Raw genomic sequence first — 27,560 nt, forward strand, 5'->3', positions numbered from 1 at the left:
GTTCTTTTATTAAAAACTAACACTGTCTCATAACATACATAAGTTTGATTATTTCGTACATACGTTGCGTACAATGTTCGAGGTTGAATTTTAAGACATCGAAGCATAGCTAGCTCAAATAATCCTACCATAAGCTGTTACTTACCTACGCGTATAATCATTTGTCTGCATCGATGTCGCAGCGAATTTTTCTCTCGTTCGTAGGATGCTTTCATCCGCTTTTTAAATACAGACCGAATAAATAATCCTTCGGGCACCTTACGCACGAAACTTCGACAAATAACCTCAAAACTGAGCTCGAAATGTTTCAATGATCGTGTATCAGCGCGCGTAAGTACGCTCTTATGCAGGCGCGTGTACTTGCGTCTCCAGCTGTCCCTTGTTATTTACGTGTCTCGGTTCGAGGAGCAACGACAGCGAACGAAGAGAACGCGAATTCGTTGCTCCGGAACAGGGAGAAAGGAACGAGAACAGTGAAAGAAAGAGGAAGAGAGAGGAAGAGAGAGCACGACAACTTGGTTCCCGCGTGACATTTATCTTTATGCCCGCTCATTTGCGCCCGCTTATGGTCGAGCACGTGCTACCCGGATCGATTGAACGGGGTCCGTGATGCCGCCTATATAAAGTCGAGTCTACACCTGACAAACGAGCTCGAACCAACGTTACAATCGAAAGAACGAACGTGGATAATATTTATTATCCGTTGCTTGACGATACAACGGAGGAACGTATTTTATTAGGTGAAACAATTTGATCTATTTAATAGATAGACCGTATAAACGAAGAACAACTGACAGAGTAGAATCTAGGTAGAAAGCTTCGTTTAATAAATATTATACATTTGTAACAGGTAGCTTACCTACTTTGCGCACTTCGTGCTTATTTTTCTATATTACCTGCATTCTATGCATTTCACACATTCCATAAATGCATAGAAATCTAGTCTATTTATATTTAGCTGGAAACAAATTTTAAGGAAGCTAAAAAGTTGCTCGTCGGTATAGCAAAGGATTATCTTTATTAAGTAGAATAATTTCATCTTTTTGGTTAAGATATTAAGACTAGCGTTTATTGATATGAGTAATCTTTTGCTACTCGTTTATGCTTCCCCTGAATAAACTGAAGATCATATTTCGATAGATACGTAATCAATTTGTAGCGACAATACGAAACTCGGGGAAATTTCTTCTTAAAAAAATGCAAACAGTTGCTCTTGAACATAATAGCACGTTATTTCGTTAATTGAATTCGACAACAAGACGAGTAAGTAATAAAAATAATGAAAAAACAAAAACACCTTAAAGAATCGCGAAATAATGATAACTTAAAAAAGACGGTTCCCAAATTGTATCACCTTTATTACGAGTCTGTGAAGTAAGTATATTTCAATTACACGTATATATGTAGTCCGTGTCATAAATTTTGTGCTTGTCACCCGAAGACACGTCCTGGGAAAAAATCAATGTTAATCGAGTGGCATTAACGCAGATGACGTATTAACGGAGTAATATTAAAATCCGTGTCTCGGGAGAAGAAGAAAACGAAAGAAAAAGAAGGGAAAAAACGGGGAACGGAGGGACATTAGTCCGGGTCGGGTTCCGAAAAGCTGCAATCGGTTCGAGTTTCTGTAATCGGAGTTAAACGCGCCTCCAGGCAGTGCGTTTAAGTCGAAAAACCGCGGTAACACCGACGATACCTCTTAAACCACTTTAATGACGCATCGACGCATCGCGAATTTAAAATTACACTGACGACTTACTCGGTCCGCGCCGATAAAGATCGTTGCCGATGCAAAAACCGGCCTGACTCGGTCGCGCCGACTGATAAACCGCGATAAAACTCGCGTGTGCGCGTGTAGCAACAGTATCGTAGCGCAGCCTAGTTGTTCGTTCATGCACACCGAGCGCAGTGATTGCTGCGATTTCATTACGAACGAAACGTACGACTGACGATGGATGTCAGCTTGAATCGTGTAACATACAGTGATTGCCGGAAGTACTCGAACGCCAGCATAGAAAAAACGTTTACCATTTTTACGAAAACACGACGTGTTTCCTACTTTCTCCGTACGGGTATAATCTTCAGGCGGAAATAAGAGAAAAATGTTGTATAAAGTCTGACTATAAAAGCTTCGTTACAGAGTTGAAGGCAAATATCGAACGCTGGCTGAATTTACGTTTATCAACGCGTATTCTGCGGTAAGGAACGCGAACGATAGATCGTATTTACCTCAGTTCTATCGAAATTGTTCAAATGCTTAAACTTTCATTAAAGAATGCTATGTAGATGCGTTGATACACGCTCAACATCGGTACAGTGTATAGTATAGATATAAATAGGAGTAAAGTCTTGCGTAAATCGACTATAGATCGTTTGAAACTTTACTAGAAAAGTATAAAAGGAATTCGGGGTGGGAATAGATGGTTACAAATTGCGTGGTTACAACGAAAGTTTATTTTCTAAGTTGTATCTATTTCTAGACTTTGTCAGCATGATAAACTAATCAGAAGAATGGGTCTTCTGAAGTTGCTATACTCGCCCTAGGGAAAAAATATAATACTAAAGATCAAACAATTTGTCTAAATGAATGTTTGAAGATATTTCCTTGAAAGTAATAAAATATCTAATACGTTGAGAGGAATTTAACGAAGAGTTCGTGAAATGGCTGTAGCAATCATCGGTAAAGGACTATGAATTCACAGTAGTACGAGTGTATCTTGTGTCAGACATCTAGCGCGGAGCTTATTTCTTCGCTTGAAACGCGTCTTTTTCTTTAAGTTGGTCTTAATAAAAACTCAACATTATATTATATATTCTTATATTTTTTTAAACATCGTTCAAACAATGTACAAAATTCCAGTTAAAAACAATTAATTGCAACTTCTTTGGAAAAAGGAGAAATACAAATTGTTGACGTAAAAAGCATGATATTCGATAATTAGAAATATATTACGTGCAGAAAACCGGTAAAATTTTAATTTATATCTCCTTTTATCAACTGATCGAAAGTATCTTAAAGAAACGTAGCAACTGCCACGATGGAAATTATAATTACGTATATTCAAGCGACACCTGTTCCACAGTTAAGCAAGTAAACCTTGAGCAAGTAGAATCTTTCATTGTAACTAATATATTTATTATACGATATTTCGGTTATTATCAACCTATCAAATACTCAAATATTTTTATCTATCCTTCTGATGTCGACTTCTTTCCTAATAATTCAAATGTTTAGTAAATAATTCTTTCATGAGCTTCCAAATATTTGCTCACTTTTGAAATACATGCGCAACGCGTAACGCGGTGTTCGAACGGTATCAACCCGAGAATTAAATCACAAGCAGAAATCTGTTCGATATATCCTTTCATCGATAATTCGAATAATTAAACTGGCAATACGGTTTTCCCTGAAACGGGAACAACTCGTCTGGCGCAATAAAACAGGCAGAACTTCCGTGAACGCAGCGTGACTGTGTGCAAGCTGCAGAAATAGCAGGCGCGCGATACGATAAAACGATTAAGCGGATCGTCGTGAGTTCGGATGGCAGGTGCCAATAAAAATCGGTTACGTCTTATTACGGTTGACCTAGATTTTAGCCGACTCACAGGCAACCAGCCCTTGTAATCTTAATAAGGTGATCCACACGGTGTAACGGCGGTATATACGGCCCCATTTGTCCCGTTCGTGATGATTGAATAATCTTGCGGCAGAGAATGAGAGCCGATGTTCTCGGAAGCGGAATATCCATAGACACGCGACCGTCTCTTTCCGCTTTCCCTCCAAGCGCATCGATCGCCGTGCTATTTTATTAAGCAGCGGCTTGATACAACCGATACGATGCCCGCGAAACACGGCCAGCTTTCACGATTCGCAGCCAAGATACGGTGTTCGAACATTGTTTACCAGATGCGAACACGAAAACAGTGATTGCGCGTTTCGAGATTCGAAGAGAACATCGTGGACCTTGTTCGCTGTGTAATCTCTTAACTATATGTTTAATGACATACAGGATGTCTCGGGAAACAAGTTTGACTACGTTACGAGACAAAGATGGATTTGTGGCTATACGTCGTCATTAATTGTTAATACTCGATTTCAATATGACAGAAATAAAAATTTCGATTTATTAATCTGTGACGATCATTTTGCTTTTGCTTCGTCTCAACGAAACAATCGACATTTCATTTTTTTTAACTTAAATGTCTTCGATAACTGAAACATCCTCTATTAATGTTATCGACTTGGCCTTTTTATTTTTTGGTACTGTTGAGTCTGTAATTTCGTGTTGTTTCTGAACCTTGAGATTTTTACAGGAACTCAACAGGTAAGTGATTTTAAAATCTAGAACTAGAAGCTTGGTAGTGATTTAATCGCGCGATCTTATTGAATATGTTATGGGTTAATTAACTTCTTAATTTAACTTAATTTCTTAAGATGTTGAATTTTTCGACAGGAAATAAACATTTTTTTTCACGAAATCTTTTTTCATTATTATTAAATTTTGCTTGAGAGCTATACGCGGGAAAGAAGTTTAAATAAATATAACTATAGTTGTGCCATCTGTTGCTGAAAAGAGAAAGCGCAGACACGGTTACAACGATTCGGACAGTTCTAACAATACAGTGCTTCTATCTGTTGGTCTTGGACGGAAAGCAAAGGTAGAGTGACACAATTGGCACAACGCGAGCGTAACCCTGGGGATTCGGTTCAGAAACGAAGGAATCGCTATTTGGTGCATTATGCATCACAAGCAAAGATATCAAAATGAATGTACCCTTGTGATATCATCCACGGAAATTTGGTGAATCGGATTTTTAACTAGTGTATCGGTTCTGAAGCGCGACGCTGATTCGACATCTAACATCATGCTATTGTTTTAACAGTATCGTGAAAAAACGAAGCTGGAACGGTGATCAAATTTTTGTTTATCGCTTATTAGCTGGGAAACTACCCAAACCATACAGAAATTCGATCGAGTTTCTTAATCGTACGTCAAAAATCTTCGTATCCATCATACAGTGAGTGTCAACGATGTTTCTACTATCACTTTCTCACGCCTACGAGCTGTCCAATTCCTTGAAAACACTTTTACACGATCCGTCGTTAAGATAAATGTATAAAAGGTGAAAATATCACATAAAACTCGTATCATTTATTCAATATGCAAAAATATATTCGCGTAATTAATACTTTTGCTACATTTTCGATTCTTTGTAAATTGTATTGTAAAACTGTATTAACAATGATTTATTTCCGACGTAGGAAAATTCAGTTAATTTAATCTCAACGAAAATCTCATTTTTCATAATGGCAGTAGTGTCTCAGTGTATAAATTAAAAAGATATATTTTATGTTAGAATGTGTTGTATTAGATCTATGTCAGTATTTCCATGTTATTTTGAAAGTTAAAATTCTATTGAAGATTTGATTATTTTTAGAACACGTTTCGTATATAATGATTATTTTTTATATATTTCAAGCAAAATTTCCAACTTTATGTTATGCATATACAGAATCGTTTATTTTGGTGACTAAATCTTTTATCTATAATACTGAGTAACATAGTTCCATTCAAAGTTTAGACAGATAAAGAGATTAGATAAAAGAACTATGTGTTTACTCGTGTACTTAACACAAAGAAAACAAGAAAGTTTAACAAAGAGATCTTATTATATATATCACAAAACTTAAATGTATGTATAATTTGCTGTTAAGTTAAAGATAAGTTAATCGTACTATGATTTTGAAAAATTTATGTTTCTTTCTCATAAAGTGACTTTTAATATTTGTGGATATTATTTTAAACATTAATTTCATTATTAGTTGTTACTATATGTTATTACTGGGGTTATGTTGTTATTTACAAACAGTCATGCAATTACTATGATTACTATAAGAGCATTGCATTATCTACAAATAATCTGTATCGATTTGGAATCTTTATTAATTGATCTTATATCTATATACGTATCTTTTTACAATATAAGAGTCTTCTTTTCAGTTGTTTTCTTTTTAGGTAGAATATTTGTATCAATGAATCATTAAGTCGCCACACAACTGTATTAATTTTTCTATTCATTCTAAGTTTTTTCGACTTGTTATATAATTCAAAAGTAAAATTTGAGTTTATTAAATTCCATCAAATTTATATGGAAACAGTTATTACATATAACTATAAAAGAAACTTGTTTGTAGCATGATCGTAGTTGAGAAGCCATAATGACTAATTTACAAACACTTCTTCGATCTTTGGTTTACATAGGAAAATAGAATTTTAGCACACGATAGCTCCTAAAATTCTTCAATGTATCAAATGTAATTATGTAAACTTATGTCAAATTATTTGGATACTAAAGATCAGTTAAATCGTTCAAACAGATAAGAAACGAATGTTTTGATTTTAGGGATTTGAGAAGATCAGAGGGCCTGGTGCGGGCACGTTCGAGAGCCGTGGTGGTTGGTGAATGGTGTTGCAGATAGACTCGGTGTGGGGTTGGGCGTCACCCCCGCTGCGCCTCCAGCTAGGGGGGTCTAGGGGCGCCTCGGGGAGAGCGACCGCGGGCGCCCCATCCTCACAGAGGATGGGTGAAATGGTCGTAGAACGCGCACCTTCTCCAGCCCGCCTCAGTCACACTTCAGAGAAGCATCCTCGTGCTACACTCACCGAACTCAATGTTCTTCGTCGTCATCGAGAATTGTGCGATGTTGTTCTCAATGTCGGCTCTAGAAAGATATTCGCTCACCGTGTTATTTTATCGGCGTGTAGTCCGTACTTCCGGTAAGATACTATAATCGTAATTAAACATTGGAACTTTCAAAATTTAAATTAACTAAATAGTGAAAACTGTATTGTTTGTAGAGCGATGTTTACTGGGGAGCTGGCGGAATCTCGACAAACTGAAGTCACGATACGTGACATAGATGAAATGGCGATGGAACTATTGATAGACTTCTGTTACACTTCTCACATCATCGTCGAGGAAGCGAACGTTCAAACTCTCCTTCCAGCAGCGTGCCTTCTCCAGCTAGCAGAGATTCAAGATATATGTTGCGAGTTTCTCAAACGCCAGTTAGATCCGTCTAATTGTCTAGGTATACGAGCGTTTGCTGATACTCATTCTTGTCGTGAACTTTTACGAATCGCGGACAAGTTTACACAGCACAATTTTCAAGAAGTATGTATTCTTCATTCTCCAAGATGTATCTAATAACTAGATTTATAATATTTGTTTACATTTTTGTTCCTAACTAGGTAATGGAAAGCGAAGAATTTCTTTTATTGCCTGTTGGCCAATTAGTAGATATTATTTCTTCGGACGAGTTAAATGTTCGAACAGAAGAACAGGTATTTAGTGCAGTTATGAACTGGGTCAAATATAATGTCACTGAGAGAAGGCAACATTTGGCGCAAGTTCTTCAACATGTACGACTACCCCTCCTTAGCCCGAAATTTTTAGTTGGAACCGTAGGTTCTGACCTTTTAGTTCGGTCCGATGACGCATGCAGAGACTTGGTAGACGAAGCGAAAAATTACTTGCTGCTTCCTCAAGAAAGGCCGCTGATGCAAGGACCTAGAACACGACCTAGAAAACCAACCAGACGCGGTGAAGTTCTATTCGCTGTCGGAGGTTGGTGTTCCGGCGATGCAATCGCTAGCGTGGAAAGATTTGATCCTAACACTGCGGATTGGAAAATGGTGGCGCCAATGAGTAAACGAAGATGCGGTGTCGGAGTAGCTGTACTGAACGATTTGTTGTACGCAGTAGGTGGTCACGACGGACAAAGCTATTTAAATAGCATCGAACGATATGATCCACAAACGAATCAATGGTCCTGTGATGTTGCACCTACCACATCGTGTCGAACTAGCGTAGGTGTTGCGGTATTGGATGGTTTTCTTTACGCGGTAGGTGGGCAGGATGGCGTCCAATGTTTAAATCATGTTGAGAGGTAAATTGCCCTATTTATAAATATTTTATTGCCATATAGTTAAAATCAAATTTTATTCATTCAGAGTCTCTTCACTAATTATACATCACAAGTATAAATAAACTTTGCCTACTTATCGTGCATGTTATTCACGTTTTATTGTTAGAACACTATCTCTTCCATTCTTTACTTTATAAAACACAATAACAAAGTGAGAAATAACATGACATGATAACTGTATGATATGATAGAACATTATTTGTAAGCTTTTACTCATTTTATCTACTTTCATGTATCAATATGAAATATACAAATTAATATAATTTTAAAAGGATTCAAAACGAAACAAAGGATTTATTATATACAGGTATGATCCTAAAGAAAATAAATGGTCCAAAGTATCACCAATGACCACTAGAAGGCTTGGAGTAGCTGTTGCTGTGCTAGGCGGTTATTTATATGCCATCGGCGGATCCGATGGCCAGTCGCCTTTGAATACAGTAGAAAGATATGATCCGAGACAAAACAAATGGTCTCAAGTATCACCTATGTCTACAAGACGTAAGCATCTAGGCTGTGCGGTATTTAATAATCTAATTTATGCCGTTGGAGGACGAGATGACTGCATGGAACTCTCAAGTGCAGAACGGTATAACCCTCACACAAATTCTTGGAGTCCAATAGTCGCTATGACATCAAGAAGAAGCGGAGTAAGTTGCCTTAACTTTTACTATTTATTGTTTAAAACAGTCATTAGCCTGATTTCTTGTAAAAACCTGTTTCACTAAAAATACTTCACTTAAATTTCATAATATTGGATGCAGATAAATTTAAAAATCATACGTTTCTTACTAACAAAAGAATTCATTCACTTATTATATTTTCAGGTGGGTTTAGCAGTAGTGAATGGTTTACTATATGCAGTGGGTGGATTTGATGGAACTGCCTATTTAAAAACAATCGAAGTGTACGATTCAGAACAAAATCAATGGAAACTATGTGGTTGTATGAATTACAGAAGACTCGGTGGAGGTGTGGGAGTAATGCGAGCCCCTCAAACCGAAAACTACATTTGGTAGCTCAGGCCCCCCTCTTCAGCCCAAATGGCTGAAACTCCTTTAACTCCTCTTACACCGATGACTCCTGTTACACCCGTAACTCCTCCCGCCCCTGTGTCGGTTCCTGTTGTTATAACTAATACTAGAAAACGCTACCGCCGATCGATGAGCATTATATAAGTAATACGTACGTTTTATAAGACTTTGCCTTTCTAGAAATGAAGTCATTTTTGTTAGGAACTATTCTATGTTCTTTCATTAGCTTTGTGTAGCTTACAGTTCATTTTCACGAGACAATTACTTTGTACTAAGTACGGATGTATATTTTTCTGATGTAAAAAATTTATTCCTTGATAATGTTTATATTGTCGCAATTTAATCATGTTTTTTATATAAGACTTTGTAAAATATTTCTCTTATGTTATTTATACATTCTGTTATGTATTACAAAATACCAATTCCAACTGTTCTAGATTTAAGTACAATACTCTTGTAATTTCTGTTCTATTTTCCTTTTCTTTTTCTTTTATATATATATACACACAGCAGCTGTGTTTATTGTGAATATTTAAAATACAAAAGAACAGAAAGGCAAAATCTCTTTGAAACATATTCTCGAACACAATATTCACTTCAATGGAATGCTTGCAGCTTCCATGTTTTCAGTGATTAAAAAAAAAACAGATTTTTAAAGTATATATTGACATCAAAACTTCGTTATGGAGGACTGCTTGTGCAGTCACTGATAAAAAAAAGAAAAACAAAAATAAAGAGTTAATCAAACAAATTGTTTCTGTCTCGATAGTATACTTTCTACATGTATCGTATTTTTATCAATAAGACTGAAGTGAAACCAAAAGTTTATGTAAAATTAATAAATGAAACGAATGTTTCAGGCTCTAAGAATATTTTTGTTTTAAGATAATGTATAAAACATGCATAAGTTATAACATGATTTCATCATGTACTAAATATTACAATCATTGGATTTACGTTTCTTAATCCTTTTAATATTTCTACAGAAAACAAAGCTTGATAAATTTACGTTTTGTTTGAAGCGATAAAGGAGTACTCTTATTGTACAAAATGGTAATAGGGATCATTATCCAACAATTTCATAATGTAACGTTTGTGATAATAATCTAATAAGAGTCAGTAAATTTGACTGATTGTGAGCAATATTTTACTAACATAACAAAATATTGTTTTGTAATTATTTAAATAGAAAGTTATAACAAAGCTGTGAAAATTTCTGTCGATTAATTACAAAATTAAAAAGTTTATGAACTTGCTAGTTGTGTTACATCTATGAGATTGTTGAAGAAAACAAAGCACATGTCTAGTATAAGAATATGCTGACGATATGATGTAACTATCTTTAAACAACTTGTTACAAAATATCACTATTAGAAACTGTACAGATTCTCGATATTGTATCGTAATGACTTTCTTCAATGGAACAATCAGTTTTAATTAGACATGAAACGCAAAAACGTTTCTATTTCTTTACAAACACAACAAATTTATGAAATCTATATAGTATATCTATATAAATGAAACAATTACATTGAGTTGGAATAATCCAATTACAGATTTAAAATGGTACAAATTATTGTAATCACTAAACAAAGTTCAAATAAGTGTTCAAAATTACAGATTTAATTTACGAATAGTTAAAACTGTAGTTTCATTATAAGATGTTGCTAAAAATGTTAGTATTTTAGTTGCTTAAATCAAAATTCATTCAATTTTAAACTCCTGTGAGAAACATTTTTACAGAGTGACATTTACATTTCTTTTTACATCAATAAATTTTATTATAACCAATTGCTATTCTCTAATGAGACAATGGAATCTTTGAAGTAAAATTATTTTATTATTTTTTATATATACATATATACAAAGATTTCATTATATTCCTTGGAAAATATATTAAAAATGTTTTATTTTCTGCCTACTGGTGAATTCTATTACGTGGAGCAGATAATCAAAATGAAAAAGTTTTACACATAATACGGAGTAATTTATGGAAATGCTAAAAATTAGATGTTTTTTTACAAATAAAACATACATTTCAAAAGTACAGATTAAATTTTTGTTTTATATAAGATTTCATATATCTGTAATATAAGTTTATAGAAATGATAAGTTTTTAGTGTACTTAATAATTCTGAAAGATGAATTTCTTTTTTAAATCTTGTATAATAAACAAATTTCAGTTTGTATTTTTAATTTGTTTTTATGCTAATGATCTCTTTCTCAATTATACCAAATGTTACCTCCTATCTTCTACAGTGAATAGCCAATTTTCCACCATATTTTATATTCTAATCTTGAACCATTAATTTTGTTTTAAATACTTGTCATTTAGGCAACTATAGAGTAATCATGTATAAACAAAGAGTTTTCTTAAAGTTTAGTTACAACGGGAACAAGTAAAGTGTACTACAAACTGTCTTTCTAAAACCATTGAGAATATCAAGTATTATTTCTTTCAAAATACTTTCTAACACATGGACACGATTCCAGAGATAATTTACCAAAACGAGAACTATTTTATTATATTAAACACACTTCTGTAACAGCATTTTTATACTTTACTTTTGTATTACAAAAGTAGAACCATAAAATGTTCTACTATTTTCTTATATATTAATGTATTTGTGAGTTATCTAATACAATTACATTCTTTTTCATTAAAATTTTTAATAAAAGATAAGAAAAATATTAGAATGTATAAAATTAAATAAATGTGAACTAAATAAATATTTTGAAACATAATCAGTGCAAAAATTGGAGATATGTGATATCTTTGATGGTTTTAGAGAAAATAGTCTGATTAATGGATCATGTTACATGTTGTTTATATGCAATATAAGAAACTGATTAGAATATCATTATACATATGTATGTATATCTTTGGAGTAAATATGAAAAAGTATAGTACAAAACACTTTATGAAATAATCTTTTCAGTTTTTAAACAAAAGAATGGAGGAGAAAACAGGAGAAAATTAAAAAAATTATGAACATTTTACTGTAAGTAACATTACATGCAATTTTCAATTTCTTTTTATCACTAACGTAGAATACTGTGCAATATTATTTAAACTAAGAAAGTTATCTTGCATAATTACTGTAATTGGAGCCATACATGAATATATAAAATTTTAGTTCAATATTCAGTCTACACATACTTTATTTTCTAATTTTATATGCTTTATTTGTATATGAATACTTCTGTATATACTAAAGATCTGTTCGAATCCTTTAACAAAGAAAATATATCGTTAAGATAGAAGAAGAAAAATTCATTTTGCTGTAATCAACCCTTTTATCAACTAACATAAACTCAATTTTAGGAAAAAACATTTTTCCTAACATTCTCATATTTGAATGATATGAAGGTGGAAAAGAAATAGTCCATCATGATAATTTTTTAATAAGTTTAAATAGTATTTAATTATGATTGTATCCTACATCATAATAAAATAATAATATGTATTAGATTATCGTATAATATGCGTAAATTATGTTTTATTAATAATTTCAAGGAGCTATCACATCAAAAATTAACCAAAGCAATAAAAATTAGTAATTAGATTGAGATCATTATCTATCAAGAATATAATTTTTGGCTGAAAATTGAGGAATGTTAACAGGAACATAGAATATTAAAGGAGGTATCGTCATGATGAGATAAGGAGTGATACTGAGTGACGATGTCAAAATTAGAAAATAAATTTTATGTATTTCGTAGATTAAATGGAATATTGGAAGAAAGCTGAGAGCCTAATTTGGGAGAATCAATCATAAAAGTTTACAAATTAACCGATTTAATTAGTTTTTTTCGAAATAAAATATTTCATCTATTTGTGGATATAGAAATACTATTCACCACGCAGTGGTGAAAAGTGGAACTAATAATTTCTCTATCTATCCTTGTTGCACAGAAATGTGCTCCTTATCTAAGAACAGACGAGTGCTGCCATTTATCCGTTACATTCAAAGCTTATGTTCCTTCTTTATATCATGGATGGCGTCACATAAATGCCATTAGATCAGAGTTAAATTACTTAAAAAATCCTACATATACATATAATAATATATTTCAAATTATATATTACAGTATGTACATTGGCCTACATACGTAGTTATTTAATAGTAAATTACAAAATGTACACTGTTCTATACACATACACACATCTAATAGTAATACACAAAACCATATCATGATCATAAACAACATAAAAAATAATTAGTTTTTAAATATAAATAAAATATGATAAGTTGTGACAATAAGGCACTATTTTGAAATAGTTTGTATAGAAACAAATCTAATTAGTATAAGTACACTGTACAACGTATCTTTAAATTGAAACTATTCATTTTTATTGTGTCATATTCAAGGACCTATTTCGTTTACTTGCCGAATAAGGACCACGAGGATCACCATATACAGGATCAAACGCAGAAAATGTAAATCTTGTTGGTGTAACTGGACTCCTTGGAGTTGACATAGTTGTACTATTTAACGGAGATGAGCATGGAGTACTAACTTTTTTTAATTGTGGTGGACATTTATCAGCTATAAAAGATGAATTGCGGTTAGTTATTTATTATAAATATGAATAGAAATTATGTTAAAATAAAATACATACCAAAAACTGATCTATTCTTTATGTTTAAATCAACATTTGCTATTTTATTCTTCCATACTGTAAAACAAAATATAAAGATAATATTGTAAGAAAATATTTATACGATAAGCTAAAACCAATATGAAATATTAAGAGACTCACTGTAAAAGAAAGTAATTACGACAACAGCGAATGTTCCGAATGTATAACGATGGAAGTACATATAATCTACCCAGTGGATTCCAGATAATGGTATGAAATTTTCATATTTTGTTACACGTACAAAAAGCTACAGAAACAAAATTAAATTATTATTTACAATAAATTACGATGTTTGATAAGTGTTTTTTTATCTACTCACGGATATATTTTGCTTTGTAATGTCATTTACAATAACAACTTTTTGACCTTGGATTTCTTCCTGATTATGCATCAAACGCAGTTTGTATTGCATTGTAGATTTTGAAATATACTGTCGAGCACTTACAGTCATTCCATCTGGTACATCAATCTATAGAAGTTTATTACAAATGAAATGAATCGTATTTTAAAATTTACTTCAACTTCCATAGAATAATAAACTTACAGTAAGATGATTTAATACAGATTGTAACCCATATATTTCAAGTGTTGCTGTTGGAATGGTTTGAGAATGGGTATTAATAAAAATAATTTCTTTGGCATCAACATAGACAGGAGGAAGATACGTAACTTCTAAAGGCACAGCCTCAATGTCTTTACTTTGTGCACTTATTTGAATACGACTTTCTAATGTACTAGAAATTATGTTTGGAGAACCCATTGGGATTACATCACAATAATAAAATCCTACAATAAACAATTTCTATGTAAAGTTAAATAATATTAAATTTTGTTATATGCAGCAGAAGATCAAATTAAACATACCAGTTGCAATATCAAATCGTGGTTTGACAAGAAACAGGTCTTTTATTCCGATAGATGAAGTTGATGAAACAAATTGTATATTACAGGTATAGGGAAATGAATTTAAAGTAAATAAACTAAATGTTCTACAACCACCTAAGCCTCTAGATAGGATATTGTTTTCTTTGACTTGTTCATCTTTGCTTTTAAGTACAACAGGAACACTAAAAGTTTCAGTTCCAGTAATATTTCGACCTCTTAGTGGGACAATTGATACCTGATGTACAAAACAATACCATGTACAATTTTCGAAAAAATATTAATGATTAATAATTCCAAATGATTCACTGAATGTAGTACCTTTGCAATAGGTTGGATGTGAACTTCTATTTCACCTTGCATGTGAGTTGCAAGACTATGTTTTACTACTGCATAACCGATATTTTTTGCTCGACCTATTCCTGTAATAGGATCTACAGTTAATATTTCAGGAGCAGAAGATTGCCAATAACCTGGATCACCGTCAGAAGATAAAAGTGGCATTGAAAAGCATACTATATCGCCCACTGTTAGTGTAGTCTATAATACATTATAAATTTAAATGATTTAAATGATTCATATATGAAAATTTCTTATTTAACATAAAATAAACACGTAAATTACCTTTGTGGGGAAAACTATATCACCAATCATCATATGTACATAATCAAACATTGCATTAGGATATCTTTCATTGTATGCTTTTACAACAAGGTCTCCATTTTCAATAAATTTTGCAGTAACTACATTTTTGGAACCTTTAGTAAATGATGCGAGATCAACCCGATTTAATATAGTTTTAGCATCAACTTCAGCAGCATGAAACTTTGTTCCAATATTATCATAATATTCAAGAATATAATCCAATTCCATACCCTTGGGTAACATATTTAATTCTTCTCCACTCCGAATTCGTAAAATTGATTTTAAAGACAACATCATATAATGAATAGGCTTGACCTATAAATAAAATAATTGAGATATAAATTTTTTAAACTCCCAATCAAATTCACATCTTAATAATATAATATAAATCTTACTTCAACAATAACAGTTATTGATTGTTTCAAATTATAGGCTTCAGTATTTGTAATAGAAATAACTATTTTTCCAATACTTTCACCAGCTTTTATGATGCCATTTTTATCAATAGTGACGGTTTTAGATGCAACTGTTAAAGCCTGTAAATCCACTGAATCATTTCCATGTACAGTAGACAATACTTTGTAAATAGTTGAACCATGTTTGTCACGATTTGTTTCTAATTTTAAGACAGAATTTGGGGACATTAGTATCACTGGTGCATCCAAAGGTAGTCCCAAATGCATTAAACGCAATTCCTCAAAAATTTCAACTTTTATAAATGTAGTATATGTTACATCGCCTTTAAAACCGGCTAACATATTAGATGGCATTGTAACATTTAAATAAATAGTTGCTAATCCAGGACTAATTGCTTTGGCTCTCAAAGATACCTCATTTTGGTATCTAATGTTAATTCCAGTACCTTCATACATATTATGCAATGTTATTAAATTAGAATCACTAGATGACCACATAAAAGTTAGTGGTAATTGCATAGAACCTATAATAAGAGGAGTTAAATGTTCTGGGATACCAAATGCCCAAAGTGGAAACATTGCACCCACTTTTACTCTACTTGTTGGCACAACAATTTTAACTCCTTCAAGATACAATACATGTATATCAGCATGATCCTCAGAATAAATAACTTTATTGCCTTTAGCATTAAGACCAATGGCCCTAACAATAATTTTTGTTTGTCCAACTGATTTTCCTTCAAATATACCATTATAGCCAACATTCAGAATATCATTATCCTGTGTAGAGAACTCAATTTCTGCATTTGATGGACCTCCTGTTGTTTGTACTTGATAAACAGTTCCTACTAGTATTGTTAGATTTTTTGGAAAAACTCTTAAAGGAACAAAGACTTGGATAGTTGCTGATTCACTCTGTATCTCTTTTTCGGCCCCTTTATTGACGAAAATTAATTGAGATTCACCTTCTGCCATTCCATATACCATATACAACAATTGATTATAAGGAGGATTGCCATGTTCACTAGCAGGTAACTGTTTAACTTCTATGTATTCGTTATCAATTTCTGCTCTAAATTCTAAAGCATTCAAAGAAGGCAATTTTATAGCATGGCCATTCGTGTCATAAAGTTTCAATGCAGCTACTATGCACTTTCCCTTTTCGATTTTATTCACTGTTTCTATCTCTATTATGGCAAGTTGTTGTATTTCAATCACAACTTCAGCTGGTTTTGAAGGTAAACAAAGATCTATCAATGATAAATGAAGCACTCCAGATTTTTTTGGAGTGAGACTAATTGCTTTTGTTGACTCTATATATCGAACTTCTGCAATATCATCTGAACTTAATACAAATTCGTAATATCCAGAACCCTGGTTCACTTGCAAGTAATATTTTGCAGTAGGATCATTTAATACCATTAATTTATCAGGCATAACAGAGGTATCATTGACTAAAACTACTTCTATAGAAGTTTCTATAAGAGGCGTTTCATAGATTTTTCTTTCAGTCTCAATTGCGAATGGCGGCCATTCGGGAATTATTTTTAATTTACTCAATATATATTTTTGATAACCCGTAACTGTAGCTGTTAATATAAGAGTGCCAAAATGTTTTTTAAAAATGACATTTTGATAGTAACTTTTTGGTAAAATAACATTCATATCCGTGATTGTTTGCTCTATAGAACTAGAAGGCATTTCTACAGAACCTACAGTCGAGGGTTTTAAATTCCATTCAATTCGTAAACTCGTAATATTATCGAATGTTCTACCTTCTTCATCTTTTATTATTGTAATAAGCTTCAAATTTTTATCACTGTGTGCCATTATCCTTTCTATATTAAGATTGCTGATAGGACAATTCTTATCCTTAAATTCAGGTTGAAGATAAATATGTCTAGGTTTACCACAAATCACTTTTACTGTTTCAAATGCATATGTACTTTTACAGTTTGGCAGTAGAGGAACATTTGAAATTTTATATGTTACATCCACCTCTCCAAGGGCACGACACATTACTTCAATAACGAATATATCGTGTAATCCATCTGAAGAATCTACATGTTCTGTTACATCAACAATTTTTTCCTCAGATATTTGAATTTTTCGCGAATAACTTTGAGGCTTGTTAGACCATGGATGGGGTCCACCTTTAAAAACTATTTTCCTCGATGAACCCACTGTTAATAAAGTTTCCTTGCTACTTGGATGTAATGCTATTAAAGGTTCATAGGCCGACACAGTAACGTTGTCAGTCAAATATTGACCATTACCGTTGTATACTACAGTTACTTCGGATGTTCCGATATCCACGCTAGTAACTGCTATAACGGCACATGCAATTCCTACAGGTTCTATGACATTACTATTGTTTTGTATAAAATTACCGTCTGGAATGTATGTCTCAAAATTAATATCTCTACAATCATTGAAAGGAATTTCTTTGGAGTCTGTTCCATTAATTAATCTTCCATATAATGCAATGTGAAGATAAATCTGTTCTCCTACAGCAGCTTCCATGTTATATTCAATTACTTTTACTTTGGAAGGAGGTAATACATACACTTTTGTTGTGTCTTTATTATACTGATTTCTCGTCATAGCAACATTTATTTCTGTTATGCCTGCTGTTAAAATTCTCATTCCTCCATTTTGAGAAATTGTTGCTATAGAAGGATGTTTGCTTGACCATACATATGATCCATCTCCTCCACTTGCGTTTAGTACAGTGTCATACCTATAATAATAAAATAAAATTTCATAAATTAAATTTAATAAAAATATTATTATTAACGAAAAAGAATGATGTATTACACATAATAATAGTAATATAAATGACAACCTTGATTTAGCCTTAGAATCCCATGGAACTGCCAATACCTTAGGTTGTATAGTAACTGGAGTATGAATCAAAAGCTCAGCTCTTGTAGTAGGACGTGAAGCAATAAACACTTTCCTACCATGTTTATCAATTATACCATTGAGGGTAGCTTCAACAGTCATTGTTCCACATGTGATAGGCACACCAACAATATAAGTACCATTTTGTGTTATCATCTTTGGTTCAAAGTAGTGTTCATCTAATTTCACTGATACTTCAACACCTTCTCCAATGTGAAATTTATGATCTTTATTATCATATAATTCAACAACAATTTCGTGAGTATGACCAAGTACTAAACCCCAATTTCTATTGGGTAAAACAGCAAGCATTACATACGCTACATCATTTACATTAACTGTAGCAGATGGTAAAATAACGGGATATTCATCACGTACATTTTTATCATGTAAGAATATTTTGGTACGTCCTAGAGATTTAGCATATGCAAAATCACGATCGTTATCAATTTCTAATATATTAGGATTTTCTGCTTCTAAGTAGTATTGGCTAGATGGTAAAGTTATTTCTTCCAAACGACCTTGACGAGCCTATAAATATATTAATAATTCAATCAACATTAATATGCAAAATATGTCATGCGTAATAATAGTGATACTTACTTGCATTATTTTATATTTAAAACTATCATATGCCATAACTGTTGTGTCTGATGGAATGATAATTAGATTGGCTATTACAATTAATTCAACTTCTATTGGTGGAACATGTTTATATTCTGGATAAGTTAATTTCACAGAAACCTGCAATCAAAAATATTTTCTTCTCTTTATATATTTTATTTATAATTAAATATTTCGCTTGAAAGTGCAATAATATTTACGTCTGTATAGAATACATTGATACCTTTGCTGTGCCAGTTTTTATTCCTTCTAGCAGTACGATATGTCCTTTTTTACCAATTACATCTAATGCGGCAATTGTTGGTGGAGTTTCATAATGTGATTCTTGGTAAGTCATAAATCTTAAAATATCATTTGGTGCTTTAGAATCTGACATATGTTTATCAGCATTGTCTATGCTCCAAAGAAATTCGACACCAGCAAGAGTAGTAAATTCATTTCCTATAAAAGCATATCATATTATAATCAAAATTTATGTATGTTTTAAAAGCTTACAAACTTCAAAATAATAACTTTAAAGGAATGTTAAGACAATCAGTATTGTATGTAAAAGACCCTGTAGATGCTCAATATATATTATTAATACAATGCTGGAAACCTTAAATATTGACAAATATAAATGATCTTTTATATAATGTAGTATATAAGGTTTTATCAAATATCTTTACCTTGTTCATCGTATGCTCTAACTTCAAATGCTTCTGGTGCTTCCTCTATATATAATTCTCTGGTAGTTGTCACAAGATTTAGAGAAAATATCACATCTACTATAACATCACATCTTAAAAATTGCCCATTATTAACATCTTCGGCTAATACTATTGCAGTATTTCTGTTGGACTCTCTCGTTATTGTTTGAATCAATATAGCAGAAGAACAAGTCCTCTCAACATTTTCATTTATAGGAATTAGTTGAATAATATCTAATCGTGATGTTGACCTATTGATAAATGTATTTTTAATTTTAAATATAAAACCATAACAAGGTTTATCGAAAATCATAGTACAATCAGAGAGAGATAGAGAGAGAGGGAGAGTGAAAAATCCATGAAAAAAATTACTCTTGAACAAATAATAAAATATTAAACATATGAATGAAAAATTGAAAAGATTTAAGTTTTAATACTAAAAATTGCAACTAAATAAATAACAAATTAATAAAACTAGGTTGTAAAAGAAATAGTAGTTACCATTTATAACAAGCACCATCAGTAACTTCAAGTGTAAAATTTACAGCAAAATCATTAAATACTGGTAATAAAACTCTGGGAACATTTAATCTGTGTACTAAGGCATCAGATGTTACACAAAATAAAACAAAGAGTACCGAGAAAAACATTTTTAAGGGTTCTACAAAGTCAAGTATAATTTCTTCACGTGTATTTAACGGTAAGGAATCTACTGAACTTGGCGGTCTCTAAATAGCTTTCAAACCAGATTACATACTTCGATACTGATCGATAATTATCGATACTTTCAGTCGATATTTAAATTATATTTAAGTTTTATTGTAAAAAGAAAAACAAATTTATACATTGTATTGAATCTCTAATATTTCTTACATATTCATTGCTGGTTAAAGAAAAATATTATTTATTTAACTTCCTTTGATTTTTAATTTATTCAACTTTATTTAATTTTCAAGAATCATGACCAATCAAAAAGATTTGTAGTAGCTGCTACATGGAAAAGTGCCAGAAAGTCACAACGGTACTGCGCATCTGAGTGCGCAGAATTATTTTCCCGCGTAGAGTCAACGAATAATAGAATAGTGCGAAGAGGAAAGTCATTTCAATAAGCGTTTCCGTCAGAAGTTTTCGAAAAGAGCGAGACTATGTAAATATAAGTATGTAAATATCGTTGAAATTTATTATATTTCCTTATGTCTATTTTTGTATATATATTTTCATAAGCCTCGAACAACTTTAGTAACATTGAACTAGGCTGTGAATATAGAAAGAAACATTAAAATATTAAGCTCCTCAGAACATAAGGACAATAATTTATTTCACTTTCATTATACATTTTTTTACATAACCTTTTAACTATAAACAAGTTATTCATCTATAGTTAAAATCAATTATTATTTACAATATCCACATATATATCTCTTGACAATATTATATTTTAATACATTAAATTGTCAGTTGTGAAGTTCAATTTGTTTTTTGAACCTCGTTAGAATATCTGGCATGACTCATCATAGACTCTACCCTGTTAGCAGTTTCTCTTACAACATCAGATATTTCATCCGGTAAATGATCTAAGGTAGGAATGTGTGCAGATAGTCTTTTGTATACAGAATCTCTATTTCCATCTTTCTTGTGCCTACGCTGTTCTTCATACTTTAATTGTTGTTTGAAAAATATAGCGTTCTTGATAAATTCTAAAGTGTTCTCAAAACTCTTCCCAGCACCATGCATTGTCTTAATAGCGCTTACAGCATACTCTACATCATAACACCTGCCTAAAAGTTGCTGTTGAAGTGTAAGCACCTCTACTCGTTTATCCACCATAGGAGGCAATGCCTTCCTTACATGTTCCTGAAGTCTATAAAATGCAAGCGATGGTTCATTTGCAACTATATGCATATTTTCAGATATGCGTTCAGTTGCTGAAATATTAAAAAATGAGATTAATGGTAATCTAAATGTATTCGGTGATAGAAGTATACAGAATCCTAACCTTTTTTAACCTTCGTCTCTAATTCTTGATCTGGTTGATATATTTTTGCAGTCATCGTATAAATATTACAAATATTGTATAAATAATAAGTTACTAAGAATTTATAAGTTATAAATATACAAAATTCACAAAATTAAATCAATTTAGTCAATGAAAAATTCTGTTTTGCTGTTTTACGATATACTGAGAATATTCGACACAATTTCTTTATTGTTATTAATGTATGATATATAATATTACAAATAAATTAATTAAATTTTCCGTATCAATGAAATTTTTGTATACATTCAACAAAACATTAGTTTGTTTTCACCGCCATTTTATTAAACACTCGTTGCCGGAAATTAACTACTAACAAAACTGTTTTCTTTTGACGAAATGTAATATCTGGTAATATAGAAATGTATACTGTTGGTACTGCTCTCAAACATATATAAGTTGAACTTGGCTTTGTTGGCGTTATGTTTAATGATTATAGATATGTAGATTAGAAAATTTAGAATACTCCATACATCCATAACACAAAACATATCTATATATTGTTCAAGTATTTGATGCGGCTAATATAGCTAGGAGGAAGTTAGAACTTGATAAACAACATTATTTGAAAATTTGTATCATTCAGATAATAGATCTGGGTAGTGGATATTTATAGAAAGTAAGAAAATTTTTGATTGATGGGATAAAACTTGATTTATGATTGAACGAAGATTTAGGAAGAAAATCTCAAAGATATCAAAGATCTCTGTAAGAGTAGAGACGTCAAAAAAGAAAGAGAAATTTTTCAAATCAATATTTTTATATATTTTAAATAATAAACATTTTGAGCCACTTGTTTTTTTAATAAAAGTTATCTTTGCCATACTTAGACATCTTTAATTTTTTATCTTATAGAATGGCTCAGTGCTCCATGGGCACCAACTCATGTGAAAAAGCCCTTAAGAAACTACTGAATAATAATCTTAAAATGTTTACGATGTCCAAGCTTCCATAATCATAAATGCAATCATTATTCCCGATCCTTTCATGTATGTCATATAAAAATTGTAGATATATTTGATATAATGTTAAAAGGAAATACAGATATGAGTAAATGTGAGCTAGAAGTACCATAGATGTGAATGAATAATTCGAATCATTCCATAATCACAGTTCCTCTAAATGATTACCATAGTTTTGTGAACTTATAATTGTTATAATGTACATTCTAACGCAAATATTTTTGACACATTTATTATTTTCGTATCTTGTAATTGGTGGTCCGGAAGAGGAACAAGGTGTTAAATATGCAAATAAATGCGAAGGTAACTACATATATACATACGTGCAGTGTACATTGATAATTTTTTTTAAATGTACACAGAAAGCAATACATATCACTGTTTTGTTATAGTTTGCAAAGTTGTGGCTATCGAATTAGAAGCTAAATTAGATGAAACCGGTAAAACGCACGATGTACTTGAAATTGGATATTCTGTTGATGATGTTTCACCCAAGAGGAAAAAGGAATACAAAAAATCGTAAATATGAAATATATTTTTAAAAACGCAATATTCTATGTGTTCGTAAATTCTAGTTTACATTGGTTTTATTATGTTTAGAGAATTACGTTTAGTAGAAAGTATGGAAAATCTGTGTGAACGTATATTGGAATATAATATTCACAAGGAACGTACAGATAGTACACGATTTGCCAAGGGAATGAGTCAAACATTTAAAACACTTCATGGACTTGCGTAAGCTATAATTTAAAAACAAGAAGTTCGAACTTAAAGTGCCATTAGAAATAATTATATTATATTTACATAGGCATAAAGGTGTCAAAGTTGATCTAGGAATCCCATATGAATTATGGGATAAACCATCTGTTGAAATTACTACTTTAAAATCACAATGTGAAGATTTAATTGAAAATCATGAGTCTGACATTGAAGACTGGTATCATAACTATCAAGGAAAAGTTCCATTAACTAGGTACTAATTTATTATTATTAGTTATGTTTTACATTCAGGTTTTATTTATTGAGTTTAATTCCATTATGTAATATGATTTTCATCCTATTTAGGTATTTGTGTTCAGAAAGAGTATTAAAGAATGATGATGATTCTTGTCTGAAAGAAAAAGGTGATACTAGTGGTGAAGTTAAAAAGAAAAAGAAAAAGAAGATGCAAGTTGCAAAAGTTGAAAACAAAGAAAATGATGTGAAAGAAGAACTATAAACTATTCCAAAAAATTATTATCATCATTATTATTGTTATTGTTATTACTATAATTCATGAGTGAAACACTTTTAATTCATAATAGAAAAATTAATGGCAACATATAAAAAAGATAAAGTGACTTAGAAAATATAAGTAGAATAATATTATGTAATAATATTTTCTGAAGTCAGCTTTTTCTATTAAAAATTTTAATATCATCTTTTTATATCTGATCCATAAATAATATAAATAGTGCCCTATGATTGCCATAATTATTATGTTAATATACTTACCTTTTAATTAAATAAACAATTTTACATTCATTAAAAATCATGGACATTTAAGTTATTATAGTATTAACTTGAAGATAGCTACATAAAAATAAGATATATTTCAAATACATATTATATTTATTATTTCATTTCAATGAATATGTCATTTTACATTTCATTTTTTCTGATCTTTATAAATTTGAAAGAATATAAAGGTATACTATTAAAAGGTAAAAGAGCTCAAGATGGTCAGTTTCCCTGGTTGATACAGTTTCAAACAGTAGCACCATGTGGTGGAGTACTTCTATCACCAGATTGGGTTTTAACCGCAGCGCAATGTGTGCAAGACAAGAGAAATGTATGATATTTTTTCTATCTGACACTAAGAAAAGGATATATATATAGTCATATTTTAATTTTATTAATACAGTCCATTACTTTATTTGCAACTGGACTAAATGGAACTGACTCTAAACAGACATTACCTGTAAAAGCTACATATATATATCCCACATATGAAGCTTATTCTGTTCTTCCTGATCGAGATCATAACATAGCTCTTTTAAAACTTACTAAGCCATTTGACATGTGCCATAATAAAATAATCCTACCTAAGGTTGTGCCTGTCAAATATGATGATGATTACAAACTATGTTTGATATTTGGATGGCAAAGTTATGTTGCACCATCTTCAAAAGTTCTAGCTAAGCCAGTTCTATATTATGAAGTAATTCTTAATTCCTGGAAAATGTGTACGTATATGATAAAAACAAATACAACTTACACAAATGTATTTTGTACAATGGTTGAGTTTAAGGATGAAATGAGAGCCTGTGCTGGTAATCCTGGTTCTCCAGTTATATGTGAGAATCAAAAACATGAGATAGCTTTAGTTGGAATTGCATCTTGGACAAATTTTTCTTTAGAATGTGGAGATCTTCCAACATATATCGATGTCGGTGTATTCAGGTATAAGTTCAAAAATAAATTTACCAACAATTTTCATAAAATTTTAAATTAGAGAAATAAAAATTTGACATATGTACTTGAAACTGAATTATAATGTATAATTTTTGCAATTAGGGCATGGATGGATGATTTAGTTTTTAATAGGAAGGACACAGAAGAATGGGAAAATAACACCAAATTAAATGAAAAGCAGTGTACATTTAAAGAAAACATTAATGTACATGATAGTTTATGGAATCATTCAGATCTTTTACAATTAGGTTCACGAATAAGTTATTGGCCAGGTAATACAAAAATACATTTACATAATAAAACTGGGACAGCAATAAAGTATCAAGAGGTACCTATAGAAAGTATGAACAAATCTTATTTTTGGAATAAGTTATATCCATCTATTTCCAATAATTTTAACAATAAAAATGCATCTTCCTCCGATGGCTACTATAAAATGTCTTATCTAGATGTAGCAAAAGAACCAAGTAGTAATATTTATAAATATAAAGAAATTGGAAGTTCTCAAAATAAGAATCAAATTGTAGGAAATTTGAATGGTGCTATGAATAAATCATTATTGTGCAACATTCAACAATTTGATAAAGTTACAGTACAACAAAATAAGGATCAAATAGAAATAGATGATTTTGAATTGTTATTACCACTTAATTTTGAAGCTGCTTCTTATTCTAATATTATTGTTGCATACTCTAAAAAATTATACTTATTTTTTCATTTTATATTTTGGTATCTTTACATTATTATTTATACATAACATTTGGTATTTAAGTAAGCACATGTGTTATATAAAATACATTTTATACAAATACAGTTTGATTTAATACACTGAATTTAAACAAATCAAATAACTTATTGCTTCCTAAAAGGTGGAGGAATCCATTTCTTTTTGCCACGAAGTTCTCTTAAACGTTCATACTCTTCCTTAAAATCTTCATGTTCATCTCTGTATAATCCATAATTCCTAAGATGTTTCATTAATAAATCAGTTTCAACGTGTCGTGGATAATAATTAACAATTTCTGGTCGCTTATGTATTGGTTTTTCACTAAATAATGTCACTACTTTCATCGATTTTTTATTAGTCGTTCTTGTTACTTCACCAAATATTCGATTACTTAAACGATTCATATGTTTGGCATAACTGGTACCTGTTTTTGCAAGATCCAAGTATTTATTCATTTTGAAAGACATTTGATTATTTCTTTTCAGAATGTATCCTACGTAAAGAAGAATAAATTAAGGTTATACAGGTTAGAAAGTATAATGTTGTCTATTAAATTTAACTAGTTTTGAATTTTAATCATTAATATGTTACTTTAACTAAATACGTACTATTAAATACGTACATGAAGGTGTAATAAATTATTGATATTCGCTTCTACTTAGAACTTTAAGTTTCAGGCATGAATAGCAGTACCTTCGCTAAATATATAGAGTGTTAAAATATTTCGAATAGAATCGACTGCTGATTTAAGATAAACATAATTTTTTTTACAAAGATTAATAAAAAGATAAAAAATTGTTAATAATAAACTTACAAATTTCTATATAATTATCTAAAATTAATTTACAGGTGAGATTATCATAATTACATTATTACATCAACATTGTTATATTTTTATTTAAAAAAGTAAATTTTCTTCCAATAAAGAATGTTGGAATTATTAATTAATTGATAATATGATTTATCATTTATTTGCTATATGTTGTTTTTTTATCATACAATTTTCGCTTGACTTTTTTGCAAATGTTAACAAAAAGTATGCATACAGAAATAGAATACATATATGAATTTTTACTATTAATCTTTTTTATTTTTATTTCAATTTTTTTCCTTATATCTATTTGTTTTATTACATTTTATTGAATATTGTAAAATATTTGATTCATTTATAGGATTTAAATTTCCTGCTCAGTAGAATACGCATATGGCGCAATATGTCAAATCGTGAAATTTGAATTTTACTGATTAAACATCGTAAACTGGTATTTAAAAGTTTTCCTTGTGATAAACGTAAGTATATTAGTATCTATCTTATTATCATTCTTTGACTAAAGAAAATAAAGATATCAGAAAATGAAGTTAATAATTAAACGAATTTGACGATACAACAACATATACATAACTGCCGTTTCTTTAACCTGTTTAATGGTCCCATAATTAGAAAAAAATTAATATCTGTTAGATTGATTTTAATTCTTGTAAATGTATGTAAATGTAATATACATACTTTATTTCGGATATAAATGATACTGTGCCTAAAGAAATAGGGAATC

General features: G+C 31.0%; 6 protein-coding genes and 1 long non-coding RNA gene across 11 annotated transcripts in view; 4 read left to right on the forward strand and 3 right to left on the reverse strand.

Annotated features, from left to right (window-relative positions):
• The window catches only part of dbo (Kelch-like protein diablo), a 46,376-nt gene extending 34,238 nt beyond the window's left edge, over positions 1-12,138 (forward strand). Inside the window, exons 1-7 of one of the 5 annotated variants that reach the window (XM_069126956.1) lie at positions 4,638-5,019; positions 6,197-6,316; positions 6,406-6,779; positions 6,861-7,176; positions 7,254-7,951; positions 8,298-8,640; positions 8,818-12,138. In XM_069126956.1, coding sequence (XP_068983057.1) covers positions 6,466-6,779; positions 6,861-7,176; positions 7,254-7,951; positions 8,298-8,640; positions 8,818-9,009 — 1,863 coding nt within the window. In that variant the 5' untranslated portion in view covers positions 4,638-5,019; positions 6,197-6,316; positions 6,406-6,465 and the 3' untranslated portion in view covers positions 9,010-12,138. Of the gene's footprint in view, positions 1-4,637; positions 5,125-6,196; positions 6,317-6,405; positions 6,780-6,860; positions 7,177-7,253; positions 7,952-8,297; positions 8,641-8,817 lie in introns of those variants that run through there. The other 4 variants (XM_069126955.1, XM_069126959.1, XM_069126954.1 and 1 more) reach the window with 4 other exon arrangements.
• An 840-nt stretch (positions 12,139-12,978) lies between these two features.
• Positions 12,979-13,654, forward strand: LOC138186789 (uncharacterized). The gene is made up of 2 exons (XR_011174996.1): positions 12,979-13,115; positions 13,398-13,654. It is a non-coding gene; the product is annotated as an uncharacterized LOC138186789 (long non-coding RNA).
• On the reverse strand, positions 13,110-20,553 carry Gp210 (nucleoporin 210). Its single transcript, XM_069126976.1, has 14 exons — positions 20,331-20,553; positions 19,809-20,080; positions 19,364-19,581; positions 19,120-19,260; positions 18,458-19,047; positions 15,592-18,352; positions 15,176-15,511; positions 14,873-15,091; positions 14,534-14,789; positions 14,214-14,455; positions 13,989-14,138; positions 13,790-13,916; positions 13,649-13,705; positions 13,110-13,575 (listed from the first exon to the last, which is right to left on the reverse strand). The coding sequence occupies exons 1-14, from the start codon at positions 20,477-20,479 to the stop codon at positions 13,379-13,381; spliced, it is 5,715 nt and encodes a 1,904-aa protein (XP_068983077.1). The 5' UTR covers positions 20,480-20,553; the 3' UTR covers positions 13,110-13,378.
• A 560-nt stretch (positions 20,554-21,113) lies between these two features.
• LOC138187034 (BLOC-1-related complex subunit 8 homolog) lies at positions 21,114-22,296 on the reverse strand. The gene is made up of 2 exons (XM_069127474.1): positions 21,826-22,296; positions 21,114-21,754 (listed from the first exon to the last, which is right to left on the reverse strand). The coding sequence occupies exons 1-2, from the start codon at positions 21,878-21,880 to the stop codon at positions 21,297-21,299; spliced, it is 513 nt and encodes a 170-aa protein (XP_068983575.1). The 5' UTR covers positions 21,881-22,296; the 3' UTR covers positions 21,114-21,296.
• A 423-nt stretch (positions 22,297-22,719) lies between these two features.
• Positions 22,720-24,155, forward strand: CNPYb (FGF signaling regulator protein canopy b). The gene is made up of 5 exons (XM_069127473.1): positions 22,720-23,129; positions 23,219-23,345; positions 23,427-23,561; positions 23,635-23,799; positions 23,892-24,155. Exons 1-5 carry the CDS (start codon positions 23,024-23,026, stop codon positions 24,043-24,045), a joined length of 687 nt encoding a protein of 228 aa, XP_068983574.1. The 5' UTR covers positions 22,720-23,023; the 3' UTR covers positions 24,046-24,155.
• A 167-nt stretch (positions 24,156-24,322) lies between these two features.
• On the forward strand, positions 24,323-26,037 carry LOC138187030 (serine protease ami). Its single transcript, XM_069127468.1, has 3 exons — positions 24,323-24,657; positions 24,730-25,268; positions 25,383-26,037. Exons 1-3 carry the CDS (start codon positions 24,454-24,456, stop codon positions 26,035-26,037), a joined length of 1,398 nt encoding a protein of 465 aa, XP_068983569.1. The 5' UTR covers positions 24,323-24,453.
• On the reverse strand, positions 25,447-26,745 carry mRpS33 (mitochondrial ribosomal protein S33). The gene is made up of 2 exons (XM_069127475.1): positions 26,616-26,745; positions 25,447-26,500 (listed from the first exon to the last, which is right to left on the reverse strand). The coding sequence occupies exons 1-2, from the start codon at positions 26,629-26,631 to the stop codon at positions 26,133-26,135; spliced, it is 384 nt and encodes a 127-aa protein (XP_068983576.1). The 5' UTR covers positions 26,632-26,745; the 3' UTR covers positions 25,447-26,132.
• Between the last annotated feature and the right edge of the window lie 815 nt (positions 26,746-27,560).

The sequence above is a fragment of the Bombus flavifrons genome, chromosome 14 (assembly GCF_040668555.2).
Source record: "Bombus flavifrons isolate JBK064 chromosome 14, iyBomFlav1_principal, whole genome shotgun sequence".
In the NCBI taxonomy this organism is placed as follows: domain Eukaryota; kingdom Metazoa; phylum Arthropoda; class Insecta; order Hymenoptera; family Apidae; genus Bombus; species Bombus flavifrons.